The following is a 12,382-nucleotide window of genomic DNA, read 5'->3' as shown; positions in this document are numbered from 1 at the left end:
TTAGCACAGAGTTTTTTTGGGTGCAGAAAGCTTTTAAGCTCTCTGCTTTGCTTATCAGGCTCTGCAGTGCTCTCACGAGAGCATCCCAGGAGAAGAGCAAAACAAACCAGTGTGTGTGGCCAATCCAAGTTGTCCCCTGCATTTGGGGGGTAGGTGGGCAAGGCCTACTCAGTGCATGGCTCCGGAAAGGTAAGCATGCTTGCACAATGATTCCAGGGGAGTGGTTTGAGTATACATGCTTTCCCCTAGACGTTTTACCCCAGGAATGGAACGTCCGCACAAGACACGGTCAGACTGTACTGCTGCAGTATGAGTAACTGCTGTGTTTGCACATCAAGTGAACTAGAGCTCTCCAACTGTGTATGGCATTAAGCTAAAGATGAATTTGCACAAAACTTTCTGCCACAACTGGAATGAAATTTAGGGACAATAACAGACGTTTCATCCCATCTCTTTAATTTTGTATCTTGACCCTGAGTTTTAATTGTTAGCCTATAAACAGGAAAGGTATCTGCAGTACAGACAGTGTTAAACCAATAGACAGATTGGTCCCACCTCTTGTGTAGCATCTTTAAATGGTCCTTATTATCAACCATTCTGCATGTAGAAATCATATGCCTGCTCTGTTACATTTTAGCTGTGTTCCAGCAAAAGCAGCATTCACTTTGTGCATCAGAGGCCCTGGGTAGAAAATATGAAGATGATATGGGGGAGGGGGCAGGAATTTGTTTTACTTCAGACTGCTGCCAGGACTAGGCAAATATCTTTTCTGTGCTGATACTGCCATATGGGAGCAGTGAAAATAAGGTGCCAGAGCCACATAATAGCTACCTTGACTTCATAGAGCATTTCACATGTCAACTTGATGAGTGAGTAACCCATACAGACATGGCAGTAAGTCAGGAGGAATTTAAATATCTTACATATTTCCTTTCAGCAGAGGTAAGCAAGTGTTTTCTGCAGCCTGGCTTTGCTATGGAAAATAACCTGCTACGCTGCTCGGCCTAATTGTGAATACATAGCACAGCATGGCTTCAGGGGTTTTGAGCACATGATTCCAGTGTGGCTGGAGCTGAAAGGTTTTATACAGCTTTAATGGGGCATTGCAGAAAACTGATCAAATTAAGAGACTCTTTCCAGCATTTTAATCTGCACATTTTAATGATCTAGAGTTTAATACAAAATCATAAGATGATACTAATGAATTTAAATACTACAAGTAAAAAGTAAGTCTGAGTAACTCTTACCTATTACGAACCAGTGAAGCAACATAAATCCACACTGAAAGAATGTTTTTAGGGTATGCATGAACATACACAGCTAATGCAAACTCTATGTTTGGAACATCAATGCTATGAACTCCAGTACTATACACTGCCTCCACTAAAGGTGTAACTTCTGAAAATGCCATGTGGATAGGAAATCCTGACACCTGCAAGTAAGAGGGGAAAATGTAAAAAAATGTCAATTTACTCACAATACCACCTCTGGACTCTGTTGGCCACCAAGAAAATGAAATACAGTCGTACCTTGGAAGTCGAATGGAATCCATTCCGGAAGTCCGTTCAACTTCCAAAACGTTCGACTTCCAAGGCGTGGCTTCTGATTGGTTGCAGGAGCATCCTGCAGCAAATCGGAAGCTGCACTGGACGTTCAGCTTCCAAAAACCATTCAAAAACTGGAACAATCACTTGGGAGCCAAAATGTTCAAGTTTAGAGCTGTTTTTCTCCCGAGGTTCCACTGTAGATGTTATGATGAATGCAATGATGCCATATACATTCTGCAATTATGGGCCAGCCCTTCCACTTAAGGCAGGCATGGCCAAACTTGGCCCTCCAGATGTTTTGGGACTACAACTCCCATCATCCCTAGCTAACAGGACCAGTGGTCAGGGATGATGGGAATTGTAGTCCCAAAAAAAACATCTGGAGGGCCAAGTTTGGCCATGTCTGACTTAAGGTAAATTGAATCTCTTGGCTCAAGATGACTGGGAGAACAACAGATCAACTGCATGCCTTCCTCCCGACCACCCTCCCCTGCCCTAGGGAAGACCTCTGTTGACTGGGGTATCTTGACAGCTAGCTTTCTCTTAGATTGAAGCATTGTTCACCATTACACTTCTGTGCTTCTCATCGTAGTACAATAGCAGGTAGCACACTTCCCCCCTGCCCAGGTGGACCACCCATGCTGCTGGCCAGTTGATGCCCTTCTTCACCAGCAAGAAACACTTTTCAGCTTTGGAAAACTTACCGTAAGAGACACATTTCTAGACTAGTCAGCAAAATGCTTTCACTGTATCACAAGCTAGAATGGAGAGATTTCATCATTCACGTGGAGTGAATTACTGCTAAGCCCCAATACAAACATCACCCTGGGGGGAGGACGGGAAGCACTATCCTATAATCCCAGTAATGTTACTAAACTCCCAGTTCCCTAGGGGCCGTTATTCTATACATTACCCTGTAATCTCCTAGTTGCTTCTGTAATTCCGCCTGATGGTCATCCTCTACATCTTTGCCCTGATTTTTTTCCAGCAGAGGTAAGAAGTGTCGAAGGGTAGAGGTACAGTATCTGTTCCAACGTGTCAAGTGTCTTGGCCTCCAACCCATGATCTTTTCTTTCAGTATCTTCTCAAGTCTGCATTTTAAAATGTTTTAAAAGTTGCATTTGAAATTTTGCTGCTCCAGTGCAACTGTGGCTTCACAAGCACACTAGAGATCTTTAGAATTCCACAATTACAGCCAGATTTGAAATGCCACAGGCACTCTGTATTTCAATGACTTCTCCACAACATGCTTACGTAAGAAACCGAGGTGGCAAACCTAATTCTCAAGCAGCATTTCAGACTGGAGGAGGACCAAGCCTTACATTATTGAATGCTCCTCTGGTAAAATAACCTATATCTAAAAAACTAGATTCTTGGGATAAAAGTTTTAAGCTCGTCTGATTTACTGGTTTTCTTCTGCTATTTGTTAGAACAAAGTCAGGATGTTATGGAATGTCAAACTTGGAGAGGGCCAAGCTAAATATATTGCAAGGCAACCAAAATGGCTGCATAATAAAGTGCTGTATTTTTTCGCTCCATAAGACGCACCAGACCATAAGACGCACCTAGTTTTTGGAGGAGGAAAACAAGATAAAAAAATATTCTGAATCTCAGAAGCCAGAACAGTGAGAAGGATCGTTGTTCTGGCTTCTGGGGTAGCTGCGCAGCCTCTTCAGGGCAGCGGGATGAAGGCTCTCCGTGCCCTGAAGAGGCGTCGTGTGGCTAAGCCAGAAGCTAGAACAGATCCCTCTTACTGTTCTGGCTTCTGGGATAGCTGGGATAGCTGCACAGCCTGCATTCACTCCATAAGACGCACACACATTTCCCCCTACTTTTTAGGAGGAAAATAGTGCGTCTTATAGAGCGAAAAATACAGTAGTCCAAGTCACATTTCCCCCTACTTTTTAGGAGGGAAATAGTGCGTATTATAGAGCGAAAAATACGGTAGTCCAAGTCACTAGAATTTTCCAGATCCCTTTATAAAGTATTGAACTTAAAAGAGCTATGAATCAAACAATTTCACAGTCGGAACTACCAAGCATTTCATATCCAATTGGAACTGACATTTGATATTGCTGGCATTCATTTTTCTTCAGAGTGTGTGTATGGAGGTGCTGGGCTGCCCAGATAACAAGGACCCCCACCCTCGGCCTCGCTGATGTGGTCCAAAGGTGGACAAACTACCCCAGAAGGGACCAGAGGTACTGCCTCTCCTCTTAAAACCCCATACACCTGACATCTGATGCATGCCATGGTTAAATGCGGTTACAAAACACATTCAATAGACATGGGTACCTGTTCTGCAGTTCTAGGGCAGCTGTCTTGTCCACCCGTTGATAGACTAGTTCGTCAGGCTAGCAAAATATGAAGGGGTAAGGTATAATTCGGTATTTACATAATGTGAAATATGCAATCTTGCTTTTAAGATGTACTGGGATATACTGATACTTCAACCCACCTACTCTGCCAGGAGGAGGAGGAGGAGAAGGAGAAGGAGAAGAAGAATTTATTATTTATACCCTGCCCATCTGGCTGGGCTTCCCCAGCCACTCTGGGCGGCTTCCAAAAAAATATTAAAATACTGCAATACATCCAACATTAAAAGCTTCAGATGTCTTCTAAAAGTCTGGTAGTAGTTGTTCTCGTTGACATCTGGTGGGAGGGCATTTCACAGGGCGGGTGCCACTACCGAGAAGGCCCTCTGCCTGGTTCCCTGTAACTTGGCTTCTCGCAGCGAGGGAACTGCCAGAAGGCCCTCGGTGCTGGACCTCAGTGTCCAGGTAGAACAATGGGGGTGGAGTCACTCCTTCAGATATACTGGACCGAGGCTGTTTATACTGGAGAATTGTACCTGTGGTAGGCACCTTAAAGTGGGCACTCTTGCAGCAAGCAGGGAATCTACAAACCTAAACAGGAACCCCAGAGAGTCCCTGTAGCCAGAGTTTTTTGTCTTCATCCAACTTGCAGTTCTCCGATTCTCAGTACTCTGCTAAAAGCTGAACTTCAGATTGTTTCTCTACTCCCTCCCATTAGCTGGATAATGTTCCCAAATTCTGATGGACATTAGACTCCAAACTTAGGAGAGAGATTCCCAACTCCCTGATTATCTGGAATAATCTGTATATAGTAAGAAGTGGGCAATGCAAATACAGCAACTAATGTTTTATTCTCTGGATACTTAAGAAGAAAGATTCCCACACTACAAAATATTACCTCATCTCCTTGTTGCAAAATCATCTCAGTGTTATCCTAGGCTTAAGCATCTTCATACTATAATAAGCATTTTGCAATGCTATTTGAAACATTCTGATTTTCCATGCTTATGAATAAGGTAGGAATGCAGTCTTAATTGGTATCCAGTTTGTGGAACAAACCACATGCAAATGTTTTCAGCAAGCAAAATTCATTATTGCACTTCCTAAAATAGTAAAATAAGTTTTACCTCTCATTTTGTTACAGTTCTTTAACGTATCTGTCCTGTAATCTCTCCCTTAAGGTCAAAACAATTTCAGATACAGATGAAAGGATGCAGATATTATTTCTATGCAGCCCTATAAAATTAAAAATCCTAATACCTGCACACTGGAGAGACCAGGAAATGGTAAACTTCTTGAAAAAAAGGGTTTCCAGAATTTTGGTTTGCTGACATCAAAGTTTATTCTTAGTGGAGAATCATATTGTTGAATATTGAACCAAACCTGAAAGAGAACTTTTTTAGTTACTTTCTTCATCTTAAGCACAAATCAGTACTACTTCTGCCCTCTGTTTGAGTTAACTTTGATTCATGGAAGAGCCAGTGGAATTTCCCCCCACGCTCTTTGAACAGCTGACCAGAGCACCTGCCATCAGTCAACAATCCTGGCCTAAATGAATCGAATGGTCTGACTCACTATAAGGATGGCAGATAGAGAGATGTGAATTACTTACATTGTCACAGGAAATGAGGCAGCCCACACTCTGCAAGGGGCAGAAAGCATCATACTGTCCATAAAAACGGCCACAACTTGGATTCCAGATCACATACTGATTCTGCTCCCAAGTTAGTACATATGCTGTTGGTCCCTGGAAATAATTGTCAAGTTCCTTCAAGCCTTGCTTTTCCAATGCAGGATATATTTACATTTTACATGCATGCCCTCCCCCTCAGAACTTAGTAGTGGGTGCAGCTGATGTAGGTGATATAAGTTTCACCTCATTTTCTCTGCAGTAGCCTCTGTGAAGGCTACCAAGCACACACTTTGGGGATTATATCTGCAATTCATACGCTGAAAAAATATTATTTTTGCTAAGCTGCTAAACAGGATGAACTATTTTCCCATTTTGCACAGTGAAGAATTCCATGTAACTGGAAACCTGTCTACTCCACTGCCAACAGAAGTTTGTCCAATGAAACAATACTATTTTACATATTTTGTATCCAGTCCTTTGGTATTAATGAATTCTGTCCAATGCAAGATCAGGACTTTCCAATTACTCACAGGCTTGCAGTTTCACGCTGCCTTGGCAGGGCTGCTAAATGTTGCACAGAGTAAAATCTAGGAGATTCTACAATGTAAGGATTTCTGTAACAGGTTGTATGCACCAAACTTCCAAGTTTTTAAAAATTAAGTTTTTCTTTAGCAGGCCTCATGTTGAAGCACAAACTGCCTACTAAGATTTAAGGTGTTTTAACTTGGAGGGTGGAGACAGGGTGTTGTAAGTATAATGGATAAGGCTCTTAGCTACAGACCAATAATTCCTTGTTTTGAATTATTTCCTCTTTCATGAACTCACAATAAGGCTTTAGGCAACTCATCTCTCTTAGCCTCAGCAGGAGATAAGTAATATCTTCCTCCTATGAGGGTGTATTTGAGAACTACAAGAAGATAGTAAATGTGAGGTGCTTTGAACACCTGAGAGGACTATGTACTTATCTTCAACTCTAGGCAAATATACATATTCTCTGGGGAAATTTGTAGGGCTAAGCACACACAGTAAATTTGCCATGTAACTTAGACCAGCATTAGGAAGCAGGGGAAAATATCTCTATCTTATTATGGGTCCTTGCAAATAGCCTAGTCTAGTACAACCAGATATTTGATCCATGCAATACCATTCAATTCCATCTGAAGAAGATTAAGTTGCAACCACTAATTTTTTTATTGATAACAATATCAAAACCAGAGTTTTGCTTGCATCATGCCTTTGTCCGACAAAGTTGCTTTAAAAGTTTGACTACAATATAAATCTGACCATTATTTGTGACGCAATTCATTCAGTGTGTGTACTGCATTCTCAGGCATGTGGAAGTTTGTTGGAGTATAAATAAATTACTGACTTACCTCAGGAATAGCACTTCCAATTAAAAGCCAAGCCTTTTTGCCAAGAGCAAGAAAATAATTGCACAAGAGTACAGCGTGCTCTTCTTCATCTCCAGCCAAAAGATCAAGGAATTGCTAATGAATGCAAGCAAACAAGTTGCATCAACAATATAGCCAATGTTTCTAGTTTATCTGCACTGTTCAGGAATCTTCCTCCCATAAAGCATGGCTCTGTTTGTCTGGAAATACGTTTATGTCCCCAAAGATTTTGGCTCAATTGAAACTAGAATTAAAGAAGCTGAACTGTGATTTTACATGAAGTCTGACTTGGCAAACCATTGCTCCAAACTCCATTCATTTTGAACGGTTAATTTATGAACCATGAAAGGCATCTGAAAACTATGAAAAATAAATATATAGATGAAGAAAAACATTTCCTTATTAAAAAGATAGACACCATCTTTCTAGTTCGTAGAAACTAGAAACAACTAGAAACAAAAGCAGACAAGCAGCTTTTGAGGTTAATGAAGTGCAGGCAATGTTCCCGTCTCCTACAATTCAAAGTTCTGTGGAGGTGGACTGTAAAAACAGACTGAATAAAGTCTCTCAGGTGTCTGTGGAAAGAACCTCCGCCTGCAGTTCTGATATGGAACTTCACCATAATGACAGGATTTGGGATCTATTTATATTTAAGGCATTAGATTCTGGTTCTGGCCTAAGAGCATTTCTGGCATAAAGAACCCAGAACCTTTCAATGAGGATTCATTGCCTCAGCAATTAGCTCTTCATTCTATTTAATCTGGACCTTGAACTGTGCATTCTAGGCACACATAGTAGCCGAAGGATAGTTCTGTAGTAAAAAAATAAATCACAATGAACTCAAAAAGGTCAACCCCACAGAATTTAAAAATCAATTATCAATTTTTCCTCCCAAAAATTTACATTCTTGTAAGTTTATTGATTCTGTTCTGAGACTGTACTACAACAGCTGATGAATTAATCCATAGATGATAGCTGACATTAAGAAGAACTCTACACATGTGGTGGGGGTGTAAATATGTACAATTTTTTGGCAAAGGGTTTTTAAGGAGATAACAGAAATCACTGGGTTAAAGCTTACCAAAAGTCCAGAGGTAGCATTATTATCAATTTACGATGGGGTGGGAAGTTCACAAATTTACTGACGGCTGCACGAGTTATTATAGCTAGGAAGTGGAAAGGGCAAGCAGAATATAAAATGGAAGAGTCGTATAAAGAGGTGTGGGATATAGCTATTCATGTTAAGGTAAGACAGGGAATATGCAGGATAAATGATTTTGAGGAGATATGGAGGGTGACTGTAGAATTTGTACTGTTAAAATGGAAAAGGGTCAAACCATTGCAAGGGGTGTTGAAATTTTGGGAGGTTGGATAGTTACAATGGAATGGTCTCGGAGGTGGAGTGCACATTTTCATTCTTTTCCCCCATTTTTTCCCATTTAGTTCTTACCATATCACAGTATTACAATGATGTGAACAAAAATAGATCAACCTTCTTTTAACATTCTAACAAAACATTCAACATACATATCTCCAAATACTTTTACTTATTTATCACCCTCTGTGACTTCCCTCCACCCATGTTTAGCACTATGAGCTTTGTTACGGTATCTTTTAAACTGTGTTTGAACGGTATATTATTGCTATTAACCGTAAAATCTTGTCTCTGTTTCCTTTTAACTTTGTGGATCTCAGTCCAAACATATCAGTACATCACTTTTGGAACATCGTTTTAACATATATTCATCAACACATACCCATTCTTTCCTTAAATTTTGATTAGTTTGTAGTCTGATTGCCGCCGTCTACTTGGCCAATTCAATAAATTCGCACATTTTCATTCTTATTTATTTATTTATGATTATTACTTTGTAAATAAGTAAGTAGATAAAATAAATAAATAAAATAAAATCTAAGCCTTTAACTTACATCTGATGTACTCCACAAGTCACAGATTCCAGCAAATGATACACTGTCAGGTAAGAAAGGAATCAAAGCAACATAGCGGGCCACCAACTCCTACACATAAACAAGCAGAGAACACTCCATCAGTCTGGTGCTGTAGCTGCCAGTGAAACCCAGAGCCTGTATCATGGCAACCACCAAACTCTTAGACATATACAGTACACACACTTACTGGATTGTGTGAGGATTCCTAGCCTGTTTTCTGACCCATCACTGAAAACATATTCCTCTATCGCATGAGAAACACTTACTGACGTTTCTTGGGGATTGTCGGCATGAACCCGTAGGAGCTCGTCTGGTGGGTTCAGAGGCTTGATGTATCGAGTAACGAAGACTGTTTTCCCATTGATGTCAATTACAGTCGTCAGGCACTGGCGACCTGGAAACTTGAGTGCACAGTCAGCTTGGTACCTCTCAGCTGCTTGGAGAAGTTGTTCATCTTCCTGGGTGTCAAACTTGGGGAAAAACAAGTTAAGTGCATGTGAATTCTCTCTCCCATCACCACATCTCCGCTTCATGAATAGGACAACTATGCCCTCCATTCAAGTACAAGAAGATGATAACACACTGTGATTTTGGTATGTTGTCTAGATGCAGCCTTCAAGGTTTTTGCGTGCAACTTTCATGTCTCTCAGAATTCCATATTATACCAGGAAGTACAGTATTACCAGTCACAATGAAAACGCTGTAATATCTAATTTGTTCTGGTGTTAGGTGGTCAGGAATAAACTGGTAGAACAGCTGATAGGGAGTGGGTGCTGTAATTCTAGATAAAGAATGGGCATATTCCATACATCTTCGTACAGAAAAAGGAAGGAAATGTATATTTAACTATCATCATATAATACTTATCTGGCCAGACATCTAAAAAGGTACTGATGCTTTTCTAGATTCCCATTAAAATAAATACCAATTTACACTTTTCAAATTTTCCAAACAGCAAAAAATGAATCTATGGGATGCACAAAGCATGAATTGCCCAGAGACCTTTCTATGACTGACTTTCACTGCAACATGGTGGCCCATGGTGGGTGAAGAAGAAATGTTTGCACCTTTGGTTTAAAAACAGTTTCTTACAGATTATTTGGCAACAACTGTTACTCAGAGTAAACCCATTGAAATGAATGGACCTAACTTAGTCATGTCAATTAATTTCAGTGGGTTTACTCTGAGTAAAACTACCACCCATCATTTTTTAGTACAACAATTAAACACATAGGAATTTGCCCTATATTAATTCGCACCTTATAGACAAAATACTACATTAACAAAAAATTGTTAGGCCATGGACACACGAAACAATTCTAACAGATCACCACCACTGTAAACTAAGAAGTATGAACATTTTGTACCTTCTTAAGCATTTCATTCATCTACATAGATTCAGGAAGGTAAGCAAAAAAGAGATAAAGGTGTGAACAATGTAAAAAAAAAATGCAACATGAAAGACTATCAAAGTTAAGCAGCTGAGAAAATACAGGCACACATCCAATTGTTTTGTATTAGTGGAAAGCTTAGAAGTAATAATAGGGGTGGGGGGAGGTTTAGGTATTCTGCATGGTCTCCATGCTATGACACAAAGCATGGATTGTGCTTGCATAAACTAGAGGGAAGAGACCTTCTGGAAATTTCAGGAAACTATGAGGTTCTATCAGATAGAAGATTTAAAAAGAGAATAATCACATTAAAAGAACTGATGCAAAAAAAGAAGTTAACACCCACCGCCCCCCGCAAAATATATTCTATTCTCATCTTAGCAACTTAAGGCACAATAAATAGCTGATCTGTGAAATTTCTTACCTGACTTGTTCACTCTGAGTTATCTACTATGTTTAATAGCACTGTCTAGCTAGCATTTTGATAGTGACTGTCTTCCAACAGACTGAAATTTTGGTTCTAGCTACTACTTTTAAAAAGGTTGGTAGTATAGCTTTTTGCTGCAACTCCAGGGTCTATGGTACATCCTTTCCTTTCTAACTCTTAAGAGTCTGGATTCTGTCTTGAAGGAAACTAGCTAACATTGATTCTGAAAGAGAACAAATGAGGTCAGTGAAATCTAAAGAGCTTCTTTTGTTGCTTACATTACTTTGGAAAGGACCACATATATAGGTAAGCATTTATGCATGCATGCTAACAAACTGCCACAGATGTCGAGAGGAGAGCTAAGCTGAGCTGATCTCCTATGCAGTCAGCTACTATCTCTAGGACCTCTGTAAAGAGAGGAAGCAGGATTCCCCCATGTGCCGCCTTACAGCACACCTGAGAGCCGTAAGGAACAGCAGTGCCAGACTGGTGACAATTGCAATTACTTATTTCAAACAATAGCACTGCCACAGTTAATTAATGCATTTGGTCAATCAAATCACCTTATTTACAGTAGTACCTCGGGTTAAGTACTTAATGCGTTCCGGAGGTCCGTTCTTAACCTGAAACTGTTCTTAACCTGAAGCACCACTTTAGCTAATGGGGCCTCCTGCTGCCACTGGAGCACGATTTCTGTTCTCAACCTGAAGCAAAGTTCTTAACCTGAAGCACTATTTCTGGGTTAGCGGAGTCCGTAACCTGAAGTGTATGTAACCTGAAGCATATGTAACCTGAGGTACCACTGTATTGCTAATCAGGTTTCCACTCAAGTCTAGTTCTAAAAGTGATGTATTTCCTACTTTTTTACTGCCACTTGCCCTTACACATGCTTACAGTCTATTAAAATAAGTGTATACACATTGGCTCAGAAAATAAGTCACTCCAGCAGGAACTCACAGGTCATTTATATGACTATTGGCTCCACTATCTTTGGTCAAGCTCAGCAGTTAAGGGGTAAGTGAACTATGCTGTAGATTTTAAAAACATGCCCAGAAGTAAAACGCGAAGAGATTTACCTTTTCGCGAACTGATTCTCCAGGAATGAGCTGGGGTTCAATAGTAATAAACAGTGATAGATATGATCCTTCACTCAGATTTCGAATGGAATCATAGGTTCTTTCAATTCCAAGATTTTTCCCCTTACTGTATCCAAGAAGAACTGGAGGAATATCTACCTTAAATGTACCATCTATCTACAAACAAAAAACAAAAACGCCATGTAACAATATGCAGTTGAGCATAAGCAGCCACGAATGGTAACGGTATTATTTTATTAATAATAAAAAGGATGACTTATTTTGATATTTTTTTTATGCACTGCTTAAGGCTCCAAAAACGTTTATGCTCCTCTGCCTGTTCATGTTTACTTACCCTTGCTTGAAAATATACGGTTGTAAATGGAATCCGAACAGAACCAAGCCAGTGCTTCTCGACACGCGTATGAACTCCGCCGGATTCTCTTTCACGATCATCCTAAGAAAAGTCACAAAACTCTTGACAAATTCTTCCAGAAATGAAGTGGCTACTTCCCATGCCTTTCCTTTTTCAACACAGCTACTCTGCATTGTTAGGGACGCAGGTGGCACTGTGGTCTAAACCACAGAGCCTTGGGCTTGCTGATCGGAAGGTCGGCGGTTTGAATCCCCGCGACAGGGTGAGCTCCCATTG

General features: G+C 40.3%; 1 protein-coding gene across 2 annotated transcripts in view; it reads right to left on the bottom strand.

The window, feature by feature from the left end:
• Nucleotides 1–12,382, bottom strand: part of CC2D2A (coiled-coil and C2 domain containing 2A) — a 51,844-nt gene that overhangs the window by 436 nt on the left and 39,026 nt on the right. Inside the window, exons 26-36 of one of the 2 annotated variants that reach the window (XM_081876190.1) lie at nt 12,086–12,187; nt 11,731–11,907; nt 10,204–10,224; nt 9,103–9,306; nt 8,816–8,905; nt 6,869–6,982; nt 5,475–5,609; nt 5,123–5,245; nt 3,843–3,901; nt 2,461–2,638; nt 1,248–1,432 (exon numbers count right to left, since the gene is read on the bottom strand). In XM_081876190.1, the coding sequence (XP_081732316.1) occupies nt 1,248–1,432; nt 2,461–2,638; nt 3,843–3,901; nt 5,123–5,245; nt 5,475–5,609; nt 6,869–6,982; nt 8,816–8,905; nt 9,103–9,306; nt 10,204–10,224; nt 11,731–11,907; nt 12,086–12,187 (1,388 nt within the window). Of the gene's footprint in view, nt 1–1,130; nt 1,433–2,460; nt 2,639–3,842; nt 3,902–5,122; nt 5,246–5,474; nt 5,610–6,868; nt 6,983–8,815; nt 8,906–9,102; nt 9,307–10,203; nt 10,225–11,730; nt 11,908–12,085; nt 12,188–12,382 lie in introns of those variants that run through there. The other variant, XM_081876191.1, reaches the window with a different exon arrangement.

This window comes from Podarcis erhardii (genome assembly GCF_964252035.2).
Source record: "Podarcis erhardii genome assembly, chromosome: 9".
NCBI lineage: Eukaryota > Metazoa > Chordata > Lepidosauria > Squamata > Lacertidae > Podarcis > Podarcis erhardii.
This window is presented reverse-complemented; position numbering and strand designations above follow the sequence as displayed.